Source organism: Hemicordylus capensis, chromosome 1, assembly GCF_027244095.1.
Source record: "Hemicordylus capensis ecotype Gifberg chromosome 1, rHemCap1.1.pri, whole genome shotgun sequence".
Taxonomy (NCBI): domain Eukaryota; kingdom Metazoa; phylum Chordata; class Lepidosauria; order Squamata; family Cordylidae; genus Hemicordylus; species Hemicordylus capensis.
In genome coordinates, this window is record NC_069657.1 from 398,923,091 (window position 1) to 398,944,450 (window position 21,360).

Consider the following 21,360-nt stretch of genomic DNA (forward strand, 5'->3'; position numbering starts at 1 on the left):
AAAGTCACCCAATGCAGATGTTGTAGACCCAGTGTATAACATGATGAGGAAGTCTAGATCTTCTCACCCAGTTACTCTCATCATGATCCCAGCAATCAGCAAGGCAGCTAAGTCGGCGTGGGAGGTGATGAGTGTCGTGGCTCCAACTTCTAAATGTATAGAGAATTTGTACAGAGTCAGTGAAGAGGAAAATACTTACCTGCTGCGCCATCTGGTACCCAACTCGTTGGTTGTGAGCTGCGCTTCTACCTCCAAGAGTGGCCACCGCCATACAACACCTTCAGATAAGGAGGGAAGGAAGATTGATGTATTGGGCAGAAAGATATATAGCACAGCTAGTCTGGCTATTCGTATTGCCAATTATGCAGCATGTATGGCACGTTATAACCACCTGCTATGGGATGCTCTCTTGCAAGACTTCACTTCTATGACACCAGAGGAGTTTCAGTGGAAGTTTAATGGCACTTACGAGAAAACTACTGCGGTGACATGGCAGCAGTTGAGTGCATTCAAACATCTAGCTGAGACAGAGTCCAGAACGATGGTAACAGCGGTGAGCTCACGCAGGCATGCGTGGCTCCGCTCTGCAACTCTTCAACCTGACATGAAGGACAGGGTGGAATCTCTGTCGTTTGATGGGAAGGGGTTGTTCCATGAAGACAAGGACACCTCTATGGAAACTCTAAAAAGATCAAAATTTACAGCCTGTATGTTTATGGTACCCACAAGTGGGTCCAATTCGACATCCAGGAATTGTAATTATTACCGGCAGATACCCAATTGATTTCAAGACAAGAAGGATTATAAGAGGCAGTACCGGACCTATCAACGTAATAGGGGATATAACCAGAAAGCAAAAGGGAAAGTGACGCGACAAAATGATAAAATGACAAAATTTACAACCAAACTATTGGTCTATTTCCACCACCACTGGTCGACCAATCCAGGACCCTATCCATCGGCCCTGTAGTTGCCAGACACTCCATCAGACTGGCAAGCCATGCTCATGCATGGCACAATATAACATCAGATTGGTGGGTCTTGCGTATAGTGCAAACGGGATATGCGTTGGAATTCGAGACCAAGCCTCCATTCTCGGGGCTGATATACACACCAGCCACGGAGATACTTCAGGAGGAGATCAAGGTATTGCTAGAGAAGCAGGCGATTACACCTGTGCAGTGGATGAACAGATTGACGGGGTATTATTCCCGTTACTTTCAGATCCCAAAGAGAGACGGGGGGATCCGGGCTATAATGGACTTGAGAGGGCTCAACGGTTTCATTCTGGCCAAGAAGTTCAGAATGGTCACTCTGCAATCTATCCTGCCCCTATAGGTGCGCGAAACGTGGGCAGTGACGCTGGATTTGAAGGATGCCTATTTTTATATCGGCATTCAAGAGAGCCACCGCAAATACCTCAGGTTTACGGTGGGAGGTCGGATATATCAATATGTGGTGCTCCCATTCGGACTATCGACGGCACCCAGAGTGTTCACCAAGGTGATGGCGGTTGTAGTAGCCTACCTACAGACACAAGGACTGAAGGTCTATCCGTGCTTGGACGATTGGCTCGTGGTCAATCACAGCAGGGCATTGCTAATTCAGCAGGTACAGCAGTTGGTGCACCTGTTAGAGAGTCTCGGGATCAACATCAACTGGAAAAAGTCGAAACTCGAACCAATGACTCGGGTGAGTTTCATTGGAGCAGTGCTAGATTTGGAGAAAGCGAGAGTATTCTTGCCTATGGAACGCATTGCCTAGATACACTACCTCATCCACCAATTTATGGAAAACCCGCAGCAACCGGCAGTTCGGATTCAGAGGTTGCTGGGGTTAATGGCTTCATGTACCATGACCGTAGAGTACACACGGTTACACATGCGCACACTGCAGCTGTGGTATCTCCACAATTTCCGCCCCAATGTGCACAATCAAAGCATGCGCTTGACACTGCCGCCAAGAGTTCTGAGGAGCTTGCGGTGGTGGATGGAGGAACGCAATCTTGTGCAAGGAGTTGGATTTGCATCACGAGTTCCTACGTGCCAGGTGACAACCGATGCATCCATGACAGGATGGGGGGCGCATTGCTCAGGTCACTGCATCCAAGGGACTTGGACACAACCACAAGCTTGACAACACATCAACTATTTAGAGCTGATGGGGTGTTCTTAGGCCTCAGGGCATTCGAGCCACTGGTGGCGGGAGCGACTGTGCAGCTGGAGCTGGACGATTCAACAGCGATTGCCTATGTCAATCACCAAGTGGGGGCAGTGTCCTTAACATTGTGCCTGCTGGTCCAAAAGATTTGGGATTGGTGAATTCAACACTCAGTTTACCCAATGGCAATCCACATAAAGGGGGTGGACAATTGCTTGGCCGACAGCCTCAGCAGAATCACCGACTTTGGCCAGAGACACGAATGGGAAATAAATTCTGTGTATCTCAGAGAAGTGTTCAAGGCTTGGGGGGTCCCATTGATAGACTTGTTTGCGACTCATTCCAACAAAAAGTGTGCCAGTTACTGCTCACGTGCGGGCATAGGCCGGGGCTCCCTAGGGGACGTGTTTCAACACACCTGGAAGGTGGATCTGTTATACCTCTTCCCACCACTGCCGCTGTTAGGACGGACAGTCGCACGGGTGATGAGGGACAGGACGAACTGCATTCTTCTGACTCCCTGGTGGCCATGCCAGCCATGGTTTGCCCCGCTTCTGCAGTTTTCAAAAGGTGCTTTCTGCAGATTCCCCCAGGCAGCGGACCTGTTACAAAGAGAGCAAGGAAAGGTGTTGCATCCCGAGGTCCAGACGCTGAAGCTGACTGCCTGGAGAATCAGGTTCTGAAAAATTTCTTACTGAATAGCAGGCGGGAGACTACAAGGCATAGTTACGCTTGCAAGTGGAAGCGCTATCAGACATATATGAGAGGAAAGGGGATCAAGCCCTTGCGTGCAACGCCACGTGTGGTCTTGATGTACCTAACTTCGCTGAAGTTAAAGGGCCTGGCCAATGTCTCCGTTAAACTGCATTTGTCTGCAATTTCATCAAGGCATAAAGGCTGGGATGGATCTTCTGTCTTTTCCCACCCAGAGTGTAAACGTTTCTTAAAGGGCATCAATAACTTGTATCCGCCTGTGCGTCATCCTATGGAACAGTGGAGCTTGTCATTAGTGTTGTCAGCCTTAACGGAGGCACCGTTTGAGCCATTGGCAATAGTGCCAATTAAGCTACTGACGTTAAAAACGGCTTTCCTGGTGGCGATCACGTCAGCGAAGCGTGTAAGTGAATTGACAGCTCTGTGGATGGATAAGCCATACACACAGTTCTATCCACACAAGGTTGTTATGCATCTTGATCCACGATTCCGGACGAAGGTGGTGTCGGAATTCCATCTGAATCAGGAGATAATCCTACCTACCTTCTTCCAAAATGCTGAAACAGACCTGGAAAGGGCACTCCACACACTGGACGTGTGGAGGACTCTTCTATATTACTTGGAGCGGACTCATTGCTTTAGAAAGAGTAAGAAGTTTTTCATCTCATTTAATGGACGTTGTAAGGGCCGTCCGATATCTCGCCGACGCTTGGCGCACTGGCTAGTAGAACTTATCTTTCTTGCCTATAAATGTCAAAATGTAACACTACCTAGGACAGTGCGGGCCCATTCTACAAGGGCTTATGCGGCATCAGCAGCACATCTATCGGGCATCAGGATGTCGGATATCTGCCTGACGGCCACGTGGTCTTCTCAGCTGCCATTAGTCAGGCATTATGCTCTAGATTTGTGGAAAGCATGGGAAGCAAATTTTGGGAGGACTGTTCTGAAGAGGGTATTGGCGTAGCTAAGGGTCATCTGCACCTGCCTCCAGAAGGGAGAAAGCTTGCTAATCACCCATTTCTTATGGATACAATGGATCACAATCCAGATAAACAGGTTGCTTACCTGTAACTTATGATCTGGATGTGATCCGTTGTATTCATAAGTCCCTCCCAAACCATCCCTGCTGCAGAATCAGTGGAAACAGAGAGACTAATCGTCGTGCAGATCGTCCCAGTGGGTGGTCTGCGAGAAACCTGAAAAGGAGGCGCCCCAACCGCCAATCTCAACGGTCACGGCAAGGCACGTGCAGGCGGATGGGGCGCGGAGAGGAGCTAATTAATCAGCCCGAGAGGTCCCTGCGCAGGCGCAGAACCCATTTCTTATGAATACAACAGATCACATCCAGATCTTAAGTTACACGTAAGCAACCTGTTTTAGTTGTTTTGGCAATATTTTTCACAATATAGCAATAGCACTTACATTTATATACCGCTCTATAGCTGGAAGCTCTCTAAGCGGTTTACAATGATTTAGCATATTGCCCCCCAACATTCTGGGTACTCATTTTACCGACCTCGGAAGGATGGAAGGCTGAGTCAAACTTGAGCTCCTGGTCAGGATTGAACTTGTAACCTTCTGGTTACAGGGTGGTAGTTTTACCACTGCGCCACCAGGGGCTTATTTATCAAGCTATTAAAATATCTAGGATATTAATCAAGCTATTAAAATATCTAGGATTGCTTTCCATAGTCACCTGCTCATTGATACCTGATCCTGGAAACTCCAAGCCAAACCTGAAGCACTGGCAACCCTAGCCAGACCCTCTGCTGGGTACTGGACCCCCATTCTCCATTATATGATGGGCCCCACCAAGTTTTGTCAGGCAAGGACAGGCAGGTGGCAGCAGTTCCTCATCTCCCCACCTTCAGATGGTGGGAAGAGGAACAGCCACCAGAGCAGTTAAAAGATTCAACAACAGTGATAGCAACCCTTAGAACATAAGAACATAAGAACAGCCCTGCTGGATCAGGCTCAAGGCCCATCTAGTCCAGCATCCTGTTTCGCACAGTGGCCCACCAGATGCCGCTGGAAGCCACAGGCAGGAGTTGAGGGCGTGCCCTCTCTCCTGCCATTGCTCCACTGCAACTGGTACTCAGAGGCACACCCTTGAGGCTGGAGGTGGCCCACAGCCCTCTGACTAGTAGCCATTGATAGAACTCTTCTCCATGAAGTCATCCAAACCCCTCTTAAAGCCATCCAGGTTGTTGGCTGTCACCACATCCTGTGGCAGAGAGTTCCACAAGTGGATCACGCGTTGTGTGAAAAAGTACTTCCGTTTGTTGGTCCTAGACCTCCTGGCAATCAATTTCATGGAGTGACCCCTGGTTCTAGTGTTGTGTGAGAGGGAAAAGAATCTCTCTCTCTCCACTTTCTCCACACCATGCATGATTTTATAGACCTCTATCATGTCTCCCCACAGTCGTCTTTTTTCAAAACTAAAAAGTCCCAGGTGTTGTAGTCTTGCCTCGGAAGAAAGGTGCTCTAGGCCCCTGATCATCTTGGTTGCCCTCTTCTGTACCTTCTCCAGTTCAACAATGTCCTTTTTAAGATGTGGTGACCAGAATTGTACGCAGTACTCCAAGTGTGGTCGCACCATAGTTTTGTATAAGGGCATTATAATGTTAGCTGTTTTATTTTCAATCCCCTTCCTAATGATTCCTAGCACGGAATTTGCCTTTTTCATAGCTGCCGCACATTGAATAGACATTTCAACGAGCTGTCAACCACAACCCCAAGATCCCTTTCCTGGTCCGTCACCGACAGCTCAGATCCCATCAGCGTATACTTGAAGCTGGGGTTTTTCATCCCAATGTGCATCACTTTACACTTGCTAACACTGAACCACATTTGCCATTTTGTCGCCCACTCCCCCAGTTTGGAGAGATCCTTTTGGAGCTGCTCACAATCAGTTTTGGATTTCACTACCCGGAAGAGTTTGGTATCATCAGCAAATTTGGCCACATTGCTGCTTACCCCTGCTTCTAGATCATTTATGAATAAATTAAAAAGCACCGGTCCCAGTACAGATCCCTGGGGGACCCCACTTCTTACTTCCCTCCATTGTGAAAAAACTCTCCATTTATACCTACCCTCTGTTTTCTGTCTTTCAACCAGTTAGTAATCCACACATGTACTTGTCCCTTTATTCCATGACAGCTAAGTTTCCTCAGGAGTCTTTGATGAGGAACTTTGTCAAAAGCTTTTTGGAAGTCCAGGTAGACTATGTCAACTGGATCACCTTTATCCACATACTTGTTGACACTCTCAAAGAAGTCCAAAAGGTTGGTGAGGCAAGATTTACCTTTGCGGAAGCCATGCTGGCTCACTCCCAGCAGGGCCTGTTCTTCTAGGTGCTTTACAATTTTATCCTTGAGTATGCTTTCCATCAATTTGCCTGGAACGGACGTTAGGCTAACCGGCCTGTAATTTCCCGGATCGCCCCTGGATCCCTTTTTGAAAATTGGTGTTACATTTGCTACTCTCCAGTCCTCTGGTACAGAGCCCGATTTCAGGGATAAGTTAAATATTTTAGCAAGGAGGTCTGCAATTTCACATTTGAGTTCTTTGAGGACTCTTGGATGGATGCCATCTGGCCCTGGTGATTTGTTAGCTTTCAGTTTTTCCAGACAGTTTAGAACATCATCCCTTGTCACTTCTATCAGACTCAGCTCTCTAGCCTCCATCCCTAAAAAGCCTGGTTCAGGAACAGGTATATGCTCAGTATCCTCTGCCGTGAAGACAGATGCAAAGAACTCATTCAGTTTCTCTGCAACCTCCATATCCTCCTTAATAATCCCTTTCATTCTCTCATTGTCTAATGGCCCAACCACCTCCCTGGCAGGTCTGCTTCTGATGTACTTAAAGACGTTTTTGTTATTCCCCTTGATACTTTTGGCCAAATGTTCCTCAAACTCTCTTTTTGCCTCCCTTATTGTCACCTTGCATTTCTTTTGCCAGAGTTTGTGTTCCTTTCTGTTCTTTTAATTTGGACAGGCCTTCCAATTTCGGAAGGAAGTCTTCTTCCCTTTTATGGCTTCCTTGACGTTACCTGTTAGCCATGCTGGCATCCTCCTGGACTTTGTGGTACCTTTCCTCCTTTTGGGTATACAATCTAACTGGGCTTCTAGTATTGTGGTTTTGAGTAAACGCCATGCACTCTGGAGCGAAGTGACTCTCCTGATTTTCCCCCTCAGCTTTCTTTTCACCATACTCCTCATTTTGGAGAAGTTTCCTCTTTTGAAATTTAAAATGTCTGTGTTTGACATCCTTGGTGATTCTCTCCCCGCATGTATGCTGAAATTGATGGCACTGTGGTCACTGTTCCCTAAAGGGTCGATGACAGTGACATCACGCACCAGGTCCTGGGTGTCACTCAGAATTAGATCCAAGGTCGCGTTCTCTCTGGTCGGTTCCATGACCAATTGTTCTAAGGCACAGTCATTTAGCATATCTAGAAATTTGACCTCTTTGTCCTGACTTGAATGTGAATTTACCCAGTCTATGTGTGGGTAGTTGAAATCACCCATAATTACAGCCCTGCCTCTCCTTGATGCCTCCCTGATTTCCTCCTGCAACTCCCAGTCACTGTCAGCATTTTGATCCGGAGGGCGATAGCATGTCCCCAGTAGCACGATTCCTTTCCGGCCTTGTATAGTCACCCACAGGGTTTCTGTGGAGGACTCCAGTCCACCTAGGTTTTCTAACTTGTAAGATTCTATCCCTTCTTTAACATACAGTGCTACCCCTCCTCCAAGGCGCCCCTCCCTGTCTTTCCTATAGAGTTTATACCCAGGGATAACAGTGTCCCACCGGTTCTCACTGTTCCACCATGTTTCTGTTATGCCCACTATGTCTATTTCTGCATTAGCAACCAAGCACTCCAGCTCACCCATCTTGGCTCGGAGGCTTCTGGCACTGGCATACAAGCACCTATACACTGAATCTTTCCCCTGATGTATGCTATTCCTTTGACTCTTTGACCTGCTGGCACAGCCTCCCGTCTGCTCTTTATGCAGTTCTGCTCCGTCCCCATCTGTTTTATTTGAATTCTTTGCAGCCTCACACTTTAAAGGATGGCTTTTGCCAAACGGGATACTGCCCAGCTCCCATCGGCTGTTCCCCAGGTGTCATTTTAAAAGCTGCTCTGAAACCTTTTTGATTTTAAGCGCCAGCAGTCTGGTTCCATCTTGGTTCAAGTGCAGCCCGTCCCTTTTGTACAGGCCTTGCTTGCCCCAAAATGTGTCCCAGTGCCTAACAAATCTAAAGCCCTCTTCCCGGCACCAACGTCTCATCCACGCATTGAAACCCCTCAGCTCTGCCTGTCTCACTGTACTTGCATGTGGAACAGGTAGCATTTCTGAGAATGCTACCTTGGGGGTCCTGGATTTCAAAATGCTACCTATCAGCCTAAATTTGGCTTCCAGGACCTCCCGACTGCATTTCCCCACATCGTTGGTGCCGACGTGCACCACGACAGCTGTCTCCTCCCCAGCACTGCCTAGGAGCCTGTCTAGACGTGTAATGTCCACAACCTTCGCACCAGGCAGGCAAGTCACCGTGCGGTCAACACGCGGGTCACAAACCCATCTCTCTATCCCCCTTCTTCTTTTTCTCCTCCTCCTCCTCCTCCTCCTCCTCCTCCTCCTCCTCCTCACCACCACCACACTCTGAGGATGGAAGGAGCTGCCACCACGGTTGCAGCAGCTGTTATGTTGAGTCCTTTGGTGACTTTGGCAGCAAGTCCTTCTTTTCTCACTCTTGGAGCATACATGGTCCCTCAAATGGGTGTAGGTGCTTGGATCCGTGTCTGACCGGACCCATCTATGATGCTGGCCCTGTTTGTGCACTTGACTTAACATTCCTATGCACTGAATGCTTACATGCATTGATCCAAGCCCTCATAGGACTAATCTAGACTTTTCCATCTACCTAGTTTTGTGAATAGGATTTAAGTGAGTTGGGCACTGCATATGTTAGGACCTTATGATCTGAGCCTATGCACACTGGGCAGGGCATGCAAGCCCATAGACAATTGTTAAGTTAAATGCACAAATAGCAGAAAGGGGCTAGAAGGCACCAGGTCGGGCACAGGGTGGGCCAGTGTGATCCCAATTCCCTACCTCAGAACATTTGCACAAGGCTTTTAAATTTTATAGATATACACATATATTAAGTTGAAAGCATACATGCCTGGCAGGGGCAGGAATGGGTCATGCTTGAGCAAACCCCACCCTCCCCACCATCATGTGTACAGTTTGAACTACTGCGCAGGATTTTTGATTGCATGAATACAAATCCTTTATGTTTTATCTAGAAGGGAGGCATGTGGCATTTGGAAGTGAAGGAGAGGAGAAACCTCCTTCTGCATCTTTGCAGGTGCTTGAGGATGCTGAAGATACTGAGAAGGAAGATGAGTTTAAAAAGGTATTTTATTGAACACAAATACTGTATGTACACTTCAGCACCTGTTGTTACTGAACATGAGCAGAGAATCTGATCTTAAATACAAGTTTAAGATCCATAAGAACTAGATAGTGATCCAATGACACTCATAAACAATGGGCTCTGTGCCTGTGCAGACCGCTTCGGGTAAAACTTGTTAGCTCTTTGAGATGCCCCCAACCGCTGGCTGTGCATGCTCTGCATCCGTTAATATCGATCGTTTGGCGTTCTCCTTTCAGTTTCTTTCTGACTGCCAATGCGACCACTTCTTCAGATAACTTAGCTCCTCAGAAAAACACTATAGCAAGAAAAATAGAAAAGAAACGGCTTAGGCACAGAACGGAAAATCTATGGATTGCGATACATATTTATTCATTATATGGTATTTGGACAACGGAATATTAAATGAAGTATTCTACACCCTACATTAAAAATTAGTATCTGGTGGAAAATTAGTATCTGGTGGAAATTACTGGCATAACTCAGAATGGAAACGACTACTCTTACATGCAAAACCCCTCATGCGTCACATGAGTGAGAAGGCACCTAGAGAGAAAACCACCTTTAAGAGGTGCGTAAACTGCAAGAGCAAACTCCCCTCAACAGATGGACACGAACTGTGTCTGTTGTGCTTGAGAGAAGGGCATAGCACAGTAGCCTGCTTATTCTGCAGTTCTTTTTCTAAGCAGACTTTTAAAAACTGGGCTCCCCGTCTGAAAGTGGTATTGCTGGAGAATGCTTTGGATGCACACAGGGCACTCCTGTTCTACTTGAAAAGAACCAAGGAAATAAAAAAAACAGAGCAATTATTTATATGTTTTAAAGGTGTCCAGAAAGGCTACTCTCCATCACTCCAGCAAATTTCACATGGTCTGGTAGAAACAATTTTAATGGCCTATACGCAAAAGAAAGTGACTCCACCAAAATCAGTCAAAGCCCACTCTACGCGAGTGTACGCAACTTCAGCGGCACATTTGTCTGGGATAAGATACAAAGACATATGCATGGCTGCATATTGGTTTTCAGACCAGACCTTTATAAAACATTATGGTTTGGACCTTTGCTCTGCAGCGGCAACTGCATTTGGAAGTACTACTTAAAAGAGTGCTACAATAGCTTGTGGCTCCCACCACCAATGAGGAAGCTCGTAAGTCATCCATTCTTTATGAGTGTCGTTGGATCACTATCCAGATAAACCGGTTGCTTACCTGTAATAGATGATCTGGTAGTGATCCAGTGACATTCATAAAACCTTCCCAACCATCCCTACCGCAGAGCTCAAGCTACTACTACTACTACTACTACTACTACTACTACTAAATAAAAACCAAAGAGAGAATTGTCAGCCAACAGAAACTGAAAGGAGGACCCCAAACCGCTGATATCAACAGACATGGAGCACATGGACGCGTCTCGAGGAGCTAACAAGTTTTACTCAAAGTAGTCTGCACAGGTGCCGAACCCCTTGTTTATGTATGTCATTGGATCACTGCCAGATCATCTGCTACAGGTAAACAACCTGTTTATCTGGATCATGATCCATTGCATTCATAATGAAATGGGTTCTGCGCCTGTGCAGGGACTGCGTGGGTAGACTGACTAGCTCTTTGAGATGCCCACTCTGGCCTGCACATGCTTCATGCTTTTGTTGTAAATGGCAGTTAGGGGCGTTATTTCCTCAGTTTGTGTTTGACTGCCAAAGCATCTATACCTCGGGTATTGGCTCCTCGGTTTAACTGAAATAAGCAGAAAGAGAATTTAGGATTGAACTTCGGACTATTGACCTCAGGGCTTCTTTTGACTATCTTTGCTTTACGATTTAACAATGAAAGAATTAAAACAGACTTTGAGAGGATGTGGCGAGGAATTTGGATGGACGCGGTGGAGTGTTCTCCCAATCCATGCCTAAACATGGAGAAAAAAGACATTTAAGAGATGTGTGAGATGCCGCGCTAAGTTGTTGTCTATGGACCACCACAACTTGTGTTTGCTGTGTCTTGGTGAGCAACACAATACAGCTACTTGTAAAGTTTGTTGTTTATTCTTGAGACAGAGAATGAAAAATAGAGCGCTCCGCTTACAGGTTGTACTACTGTATATGATGAGGCGTTGCAGCCGCAGAGGCCAAGGCCAAGCCACTCTTCAATGTCGGGAATTACCTCAAGCTTGTTACTGAGCATGATGTTGAGCATGCATGGAACTGCAACAGAGCACTCTAAAACCATGATGTTAGAGCCTGTCTTCAAGAAACCAAAGGAGGTCTCGATGAAGGCTCACGGGCATAAGGGAAAAAAGCGGAGAAGCAACTCAGAAGAGGAGAGCGCTTCACCACCCCCAAAGAGGCACCACAGTAAGGCAGCTAGTGGAACTCCGTCTCCAACACTGGTGCAGGATTGTAGCTTGACATGGGAGTCGGGGAAGTCCTTGTTGGCATTGAGACCCACGCCAAAGTGCTTGACATCGAGATCCTCACCGAAAGGCTTGATACTGAAGGTATCGATGTTGACATCCTAGGCTACAGAGAACTCAAAACTGATGTCGACAGCCTGCAGTACTGATGACTTGACAATGACAATAGCATCAACATCGGCATCAACATTGAAGACCCCAGCGAAGCCTGCTTAGACATCAAGAAGGCATCTCCTTCCCTCCCCAGTGCAAATCCCAGTGCAGTCTCCTTCTACTCCCCAACAGAGCAGCACAACAGGAGGAGAAACATATAAAGGAGATATGGTGACAGAATATGGCCAGGATGAGGAATTCTCACTGGACCAAAACAAGGCTAATCCACTGTTGGAACTGTTAGACTCCACAACAAGCATATCATTGGGATCGACATTCCTAGGCTTTCTAAGTACTGGCCTTGACGTAGATCAAGAGGCTAATGATGCTCCAGGGGCACCGCCAAGGACCCCATTGATATCTCCTGAAGTGTTGAAGCAGAATCCTCTGCACATCACCCCTGGGTCTGCTCACAACATTTAGTGCAGCGTAGGGAAAGACCTATAAGGGATTCAGAGCCATGGGAAGCCCGATGCTGTCTTCGAAGTCATACACAGAACTCTGAGAAATGCAACCTTTCCCAGCACTCTCCCTATAGAGGTGGAGAAGTGGTGGTGAAATTCCCCCCTATCCAGGCTTTGCTCTGAAACCATCTCCCTTCAGCTGCTTTTCTCCCAATGGGGCTTAGTTTTGATATCAGAGCCTGGCTAGGAGAAAAGCTGCTGGGGTGGGTAAAGCATGGGAGGGCAAATGATTCAGTACCTTGTAAATATGGGGATGTTCAGTAGTTATTCTTATTGAGTTTAATCAATATGGATGGCCAAACTATATATTTAACTTAACATGTTAAATCCTCAGTTGTTACTGTAATCTTCATTTGTAAATGGGGAACTGGTCTTTTGGTGTGAGGAAAAAATGAGGAACAGATGTAGTGTTGGCCATTCTTATGTCCTATAAATCAAAGGAACTTGAGATATGCCTTAATTTTACTAGTTCGACAAGCTAGATGGCTCAGGGCAGATATGGATTTCATGAGAACCTAAACTTATGTTTTTATTAATTGCAGGAATGCAAAGAAGTAGTTGCATATTTTAGCCATCAGTTGCTGGACAGTCTGCAGAAAGCCACTCGATTGTCCTTGGATGCTCTTAAAAAAAGATTATTTGTTGCAAGGTATATTGGGTCAAGTATAATTAATGCAGGTGTAATACAATTGCCATGGCTGGTTGCATCTTGGACATTTTCTCCATTAATTTCCCTGCTGTTTTCCTTCACCAGGAGTCTCTTCTCCAATATGCAGTGACTTGTATAAGATGTTGGAAAGAGAGCCCTTCAGGCAATATATTCTGTTGTCTGGCTGTGCTTCATTTGCTGAACTAGACACAACAGTAAACACATTGTTGTCTAGTTAGGTGCTTGCTTTTACACTAAAGTAGCAGCCATGTGGGCCCTAATCCCAATGTGGCATAGAGGGATTGTTTTCCTTCCAAATCATGTTGTTTTCCTTCCAGATATGACCATACTTCCTGCCACCCTGAACAACTATTAAATCCTGAAGTTTACTACAACTTTCAGGGTTGAATAGCTGCTCAGGAGGATCAGTGGGGAAAGTGGCATCTAAATAAAAGGTTAAACACCCTCTGCATCTGTGCCATGTTCCTGATCTGCATTTTGACCCTGAGCATCTCTACTTTAGTATAAAAGCAAGCAACTAACTAGACCTGGAAGGTGACTATACATCTCCTTTCAATACTTAACCCAGGTAAATGATTTGCTTACCTCAAATAGAAACTTACCACCATATAATGATTCATTAATTCTCCTACTTTAGCTTGGATATGGAATGAAACATAAGAAATATCTAGGGTAAACATTCAGCAAAAGGATATATTCATTGAAGAAAAGTAATAAAAGGGTGCTGATTAGGAAATAGTTATTACACAGGAACAGTAGAATAGGAAAGGTTTGCACCTAAGGCTGGGTTAAGCTCTGTTCTCTACTGAAAATGCCATTTTTGCCCTCAGGCAGAGTGACAACTAATCTCAGGATGTTCAGTTCCTATGATTCCACATAGGACTTCCACCCTTGCCTAGCATCAGCTTAACCACTGATCCAACTTAAGTATTTCTTCTGGTTTTTCAATGGCCCGTTTAAATGCCAGGCTTCTGATGTCTTCTAATCTCCTTTGCCTTTTCTCCAGCTCACTATGGCAGTTACTCTAAGCGGGTGATGTTGCTCTCACTGCTAGATTTTCCATCACTGAGAAGTGCAGCCTCTGTTTGGAGAGTCTCGAGGGCCAGATCAACTCCTTAAATGTGTCAGATAAACTCCTTGAATTCAGATTAACTCAGATCAACTCCTTGAATATGTCTTGAGAGAAACTCTACCTTCTGCTATCCCTCTCAGACTTTGCAGGCTGCACTTTTGCCCTCTGTTGCTTGCTGTCTCTTGTCTCTGCTGCTCTGGTATTCTTCTTCCTCCTGTATCTAGTGACTACCCTTGTCCCTGGAACCGGCAACTATTGCCTTGGATTCTGCCTTGCCTCTCTGTTTATACTCTTCTTCTTTGGAATGTTGAGGAATCTGGACCAGTCATGAGATATCTGCTCTAGTTTAGCCTCGTTGGATGAAACCTTATCTATCCTGGAATTCTGATTGGACTATTCTGAATTCTCTGGAGTCCTATAGTTTGAATCCTAAGCTACTGCCTTTTCCTAGACAACCATGAAACCAGCCAGACTCATATACAACCCTGAAATATATCAATTCACTCAAGCCCAAGAGTTACCCTGAATACTATATACAATGTAGTAACACCTCTACAAATAACCTTAACAAAGTGAATTCTCTCCATACCAGACCATGCCATGTTTACCATCACATGTTCTTTGGCCCTTGAGGTTTCAGATCCTGCTACTATTGTTTTCTGTATCTGGATACACACCATAAGGAAATTCCAGATTAGTATTGCTGTAGAGGTGTGTTGTTGTTGTTGTTGTTTTGGTTTAGTTTAATGCATTTTGTCTATTTATAAATTATTATTTATTTATTTTTCAGCTCTAGCTCATTTGGGCGACCAACCTATTTACCTCAGACCTTTGCTAGACCTGAAGACCTTGTTTCATTTCTAAAAGCTGAAGTGCATTTAGCTATTCCAAATGTGGTAAGTGATTTATGCAATCAAGAAGGGGTAAGTCATCATCTGCACATTTCTTCTATATTTGTGTGGTGCTGATCAGCGCATTTATTGAGGATTTGGATGAAGTAGTGTGCAGCCCAATACATGTATCAAACCAGCAGATGATAAAAGTTCTAAAGATTAAACAAGATGCGTGTGCCAGGGAGCCAGACTGATAACAAAATGGAATTGATCAAGGATTAATGTTAGGTGAATGGAGAACCAATATACAAATATATAATTCAAATATCCACTTCATACATGCAATTAAATAAATTCTGCCTATGAAAGCTCATGTTGAAATAAATTCTTTTTAAAAAAGTTTAGACATCTCTATCACAGCTAGTTTATCACAAGGCTGACAATCACAAGGCTGACAAGGACTCAGTGCAGAACTTAATTTTGAATAACTGATGTTCCACATGTTGATGCTCCACACAGCAGCCTGCTTCTGTTTCTCGTAATGTCTAACAAGTACACATCTGTGCCAGGTTGTCATTATGTGCCCCTCTTGCTCCTCTTTGTTGACTGCTGCTTGTATGGGTAGGGACATTTTACATTCAATGACATTGTCGAATGTTTTACTTATTAGACATTGGGGCCACTCACACAACCTACCGGGTGGGTGGGAGGAAGGCTTCACAAACCTTGCCTTCCCCCCAGACGAGCATCCTGTGCTTGGTCAGAGCATGCTCTGCACTCCCACATGATCTGCGCTACTCTGTGCATTGGGGAGCAGGGTAGATTGTTGTGAGGCCGGGACTCATTATCTCAGCCTCTTGGTGTCCCACAGTTCACCACATGCTGAGCGTGGTGCCTGGAGGATTCCGGCAGGGGATGGGTGCTCTAGGCGCCTGTCTCTGTGTCAGCATGAGCTGCAAGTAGCCCGCACTGACACACAATCGTGGCAGCCAGGTTGAGAGTGCATTTACACCCTTAACCTCAGCTAAGAGCTGGGCTTCAGTGCTGGATTCTGCACTGCAGCACTGCTGGGATCCATGTGGATGCCGGTGGTGATCATGGGCAGCCAAGCCCAGGCTTTGCTACCTAGGCCTGGACTTGGCTGCTCGTGAGAACAGCCTCAATATGTGGGAAAGGGGAAAAGAAAGATCTCCATTGTAATCGCCACAAATTTCTTGTCATGTCCACACCACCCTCAGTGGCTATTGAGTCTTGAGGCACAAATTACCTCATAGATCTTTCAGTGAAAATGAATGGATGGATCCATGGTCAGATAGGTTGACCAATTGCTGAGGAACATGTACTAGATCTGGTACGGGATCCGTTGATATGCATTAGAATGGGTTCTGCGCCTGCGTGGAAGCCTCTCGGTGTCGCGTTTATACAGCTCCTTTCAGGTGCCTGCGCCCCGCCCCACATGACTACGTGGCTATTTAAGGCGGGAGGAAGCACAGGCTGCTCAGTTCCTTTGCGACCGCCGTGGAAATCACTTGGTTTCTGCGGCTCCTTCGCACTTGTTTCCTTGGAAAACTTTCATTTTTGATCACTGGCTTTGAAAATCGGACTGTTTGACCACTCTATTGACTGAATATATGGCTTTGACACGGACTGAAACTGCTTTGGCTATTTTACTCCCAATGGATTTGGCGAAAGATCAGACTGATTCTCTGGCTTCTGACCTTGGATAGTGAGTACTATGGATACCCCTGCGGGGAAGCGAAATTTTAAACGCTGTGCGGAGTGCAAGGCCAAGCTACCCTCGCAAGATCGGCATAGCTTGTGCTTATTGTGCCTCGGGGAGGCCCATAAGACTTCTCTTTGTAAAATCTGCCAATCGTTTTCAAAACAGAGCAGGAGAAATCGCGAGCTACGTTTAAGGGCCGCGTTATACGATGACGTTTTGACAGGGCCCCCCGCAAAATCTCCGCAGGCACTTGGCTCGAAGGACCTGGGTCCGGCCCAGTCTAAAACTTCGAAGCCCTCAGTCAAGTCCCCTAAGCCCTCAAAGAGGCCGGGAGAGAAAATGGCGGCCGCTGCTGCTCCCGCCAAAAAGTTACGGCATCGAACACAATCGGCATTGACGCCTTCTCCGACTACCGCGCAAGATGTGGTCTTTGTCTCGGCGTCGACTTCTTCGGCACCGAAAGACTCGACACCAAGGCCTTCTACATCGACGTCATTACAGCCTCCGATGTCGACGGCTCCTTCAACATCGGGAGCTCCGATTAAATCTTTGTCGGCATTGAGAGGCTCAACGTCAACACCACCTTCGATATCAGTAGTCTCGATACCGATGGAGCCCATAGAGCCTCCTGCTGAACGCCGACCTTCAGCATCGAAGGGAATGTCGATATCGACGGAAACGCTAGCCCAGCCATTGAATGAGAGATCCTTGACGTCGACAGTGTTGCCGACTTTTTCAATATCGACCGCTAGGGAATTGGTACCAGCGCCTACTCCAATCCGCTCACCATTGACATCGAGTGAGGAGGATCAGGTTTCCGCATTGAATACTCCTACTAACGTCACGGCTGTTACCCCACGATTTCGGGCACCTATGACTTTTGCTATGGAAGAGGTTGTGGAGGATGCACCACAGCTGGATCCATTGTTAAAAATGCTGGACTCTACTAAAAATACTCCATCCACCTTCCGGGGCTTCCCACGTTCTGAAGAGGATGCTGCTAACCCCGACTCACGGGTGCTCATGGCAGTACAACTGACCACTCCTGCACCATGGCACACCTGCGGATTCAGCCATCAAGTGTCAGCTTCAGCAGAAACTGCTCTACCAGGGACCATTTCCCCTGGGCAGGTTATGACTTTCAAGAAGACCGGGCGTGGCGCAGTGGATTGGCCGCTGTGCAAGCATCTGCCTTTCCTACGGAAACTGCACCGCCACCCCCGGATAAGATTGTTATCAACATGGGCACCCAGACCAGGACTCACAATACTTCGAGGCATACTCAGTGCAGTATTTTGTTAATGTGTATGCGCAAACTGATCCTTTGCCAGCCCCTGGTCACCCAAGGGAGCATCACCCCAAAGCCTTTCACACCACTCTATTTCGGATCTGGATTCAGAGGAAAGTCACCATGAATTGTCTGATTTCGAATCCGACACAGAAACTATTGAAGCGGACCCATCTCCAGACGTGGCAACACCATCCCACGTGTCTCCAACGGAGGAACTAAAAGCATACCATTCACATGTTAAACGTATGGCTAATGCGTTAGGGCTGGATCTTACGTCACAACTTAAAACCATAGACGATCCTGTCTACAACTTTATGCGGAGGTCACAGTCAGCGGAGCCTATAGCCCTCCCCCTACTACCAATCATTTCAAATGCTGCACAGTGTGCCTGGGAGGTCCCTCATACGTCTACTCCGACATCTAAAAGACTTGAAGGGCTCTATCGGGTTCAGGAACAGGACAATACCTACCTTTTTAAACACCCTGTCCCGAATTCTTTGGTCGTCGATTGTGCCACACCAGGGCTCGTCACAAATGGGAGCTGAACGACCGTTACCTACAACGGATCTTCAACAGTTGGGGTCAGCCGGAAATGGACCTTTTTGCCACATCAGAAAATACAAAATGCAGACAGTTAAAACTTCTGATATCGTACAAGTAGTCCTCTAAGGGCCAAGCACTGTTTAGGCAGCGTTTGTCATATTGGCTGGTGGACGCTATTCGCCTTACATACTCAATCCAGGGTGCACCAGCACCGAAGACTATCAAGGCACATTCGACTAGAGCGTATGGCACTTCTGCAGCATTTCTGTCTGGAGTACCCTTTGCGGAAATCTGCAAGGCTGCGACTTGGTCCTCTGAGGAACCATTTGTAAAACACTACGCTGTTGACCTACGGTCTGCTGCTGAGGCGACCTTTGGGAGAGGCGTCCTTAAAAGGGTGTTGCAATAATGCAATGCTCCCTCCTCCTTCTGGAGCTAACTAAACACCCATTCTAATGCATATCAACGGATCCCGTACCAGATAAACAGGTTGCTCACCTGTAACTGATGATCTGGTAGAGATCCGTTGATATCCATTAGACCCTCCCGAACCTCCTCTCTGCAGTGCACCGTAGGTGTCTAAAGTATGACTAATTGAATCTTCGACTGCCTCAGTGGTCTCCAAGGAACCGAGCAGCCTGCGCTTCCTCCCGCCTTAAATAGCCACATAGTCACGTGGGGCGGGGCGCAGGCGCCTGAAAGGAGCTGTATAAACTCGACACCGAGAGGCTTCCGCGCAGGTGCAGAACCCATTCTAATGGATATCAACGGATCTCTACCAAATCATCAGTTACAGGTGAGCAACCTGTTTTAACTTCCTTTGCCGGAATTACATGGTGTTCATTACGTCTTACTGTCAAAGCCACAACTGAAACACAGATCCTTTAGGGTATATCCCATTAGATGAAACAGCACTACTGTGTTCCTACTCAGAGTTGAGTGAAATCTTAGTCTTTGTCACTCAATTAATGCTCAGATCTCTGGGGCACATGAGAAGAGCCCACATTGTATTTCCTGCTCATGCCAGCACTGCACCAATTTCTGGGGGCTGTAGTTCTTGTTATAGGGAGGAGCTATAGCCAGTTGGTTTTAACAATCAGCTTGCCAGCTCATTTGAGCAATCTGTTCATATGAGCAGTGCAACAGGGCTGAAAATTTGCATGAATTTGGGCTTCTCTTCCATGAACCTGAAAAACCTCAACTTTATTTTCCCATTGATAGAAGAACTATAATCTTGTCTAGATTTGCAGTTGTGATGTTACACAGCTCACATAGGCAGGCTGCTTGCATGAGCAGATTTTTGCACAAGTGAGCTGGCAGTTGATTATCATAACCAATTCTCAGTTTGGCTTTGACTTTGAGAGAGTTCCATTGGCTATTCATCAGGAAGGGCATATGGAACCCTGGATAGCAGAAAGGGCAGGGAGGGCTGTTGCTGTCACGCCCTCCTTCTGTGCTTCCCAGAGGCATATGACTGGCCACTGTGGGAATCAGGACAGGGCTTTGGTCTGATACAGCAAAGTAGTAGATATAGTAGTAGTAGTAGTAGTAGTAGTAGTAGCAGCAGCAGCAGCAGCAAGGTTCTTTGTGTTCTTATGTACACTGTGTTTAATTAAAAGCATCTTTGTGTTTTGATAGGTAATGGTGCCTAGTTTAGATGATATTCAGCAAGCCATCAATCGTATGATTCAGTTGACACTGGATGTAAGCCGTGGTGTGGCACATTGGGGGCAACGACATATGCGGAAAAAATCTAGTATACTCATGGAAAGCAATCAACCTCAAACACCTAGCTTAATAGCAGCGAAAGCAGGGAAAAAAGAAGAAAGTGAGATAACTGCCTATTTTATTTTTTCCTTTATCAAATGCCTTTGTTACTAAAATATCAAAACAATAGTATAAAACCACACTTAAGCCAGAAAAGAGAATGTGCATACAGGTGTATGATACATGTACTTTTTTTCTGTGCGAATTGTACATGCATTCACTTTAAAAGTGAACCACAGGTCCCCTCAAATGGAGGGTACAGGTAGGAAGTGTACTACTTTCATGTGTTGAACATAATGCGTGAGTGACTGCACATGTGTTCAGATCTATACATACTCCATACTTTCTCGAATGCTTTTTAATATCTACATGAAACTGCTGGGGGAGATCATCAGGAGATTTGGAGCTGGGTGTTACCAGTATGCTGATGATGCCCAGATCTACTTCTCCATGTCAACTTCTTCAGGAGTTGGCATATTCTCCCTAAATGCCTGCCTGGAAGCAGTAATGGGCTGGATGAGGGAGAATAAACTGAAGCTGAATCCAGATAAGACGGAGGTACTTATTGTGCGGGGTCGGAACTCTAGAGACAATTTTGATCTGCCTGTTCTAGACGGGGTCATATTTCCCCAAAAGGAACAGGTTCGCAGTCTGGGAGTACTTCTGGATCAACGTCTCTCCTTGGTTTCTCAGGTTGAGGCGATGGCCAGGGGTGCTTTTTATCAGCTCTGGTTGATACGCCAGCTGCGCCCGTTTCTCGAGATCAATGACCTCAAAACAGTGGTACATTTGTTGGTAACCTCCAGACTGGACTTCTGTAATGCGCTCTACATGGGGCTGCCTTTGTACGTAGTCCAAAAACTTCAGTTGGTTCAGAATGCGGCAGCCAGGTTGGTCTCTGGGTCATCTCGGAGAGACCACATTACTCCTGTGTTGAAAGAACTATACTGGCTTCTGATACATTTCCAGGCAAAATACAAGGTGCTAGTTACTACCTATAAAGCCCCAAACAGCTTAGGCCCTGAGTATTTAAGAGAATGTCTTCTTCACCATGAGCCCCACCACCTGTTAAGATCATCTGGAGAGGTTCGTCTGTGGTTGCCTCCAACTCGTT

At 46.3% G+C, this 21,360-nt stretch overlaps 1 protein-coding gene across 2 annotated transcripts in view; it reads left to right on the forward strand.

The window, feature by feature from the left end:
- Positions 1-21,360, forward strand: part of DNAH8 (dynein axonemal heavy chain 8) — a 390,116-nt gene that overhangs the window by 88,018 nt on the left and 280,738 nt on the right. For both annotated transcript variants that reach the window (XM_053305243.1, XM_053305251.1), the window contains 4 exons: positions 9,194-9,303; positions 12,890-12,996; positions 14,880-14,985; positions 20,118-20,307. In XM_053305243.1, the coding sequence (XP_053161218.1) occupies positions 9,194-9,303; positions 12,890-12,996; positions 14,880-14,985; positions 20,118-20,307 (513 nt within the window). The remainder of the gene's footprint in view (positions 1-9,193; positions 9,304-12,889; positions 12,997-14,879; positions 14,986-20,117; positions 20,308-21,360) is intronic.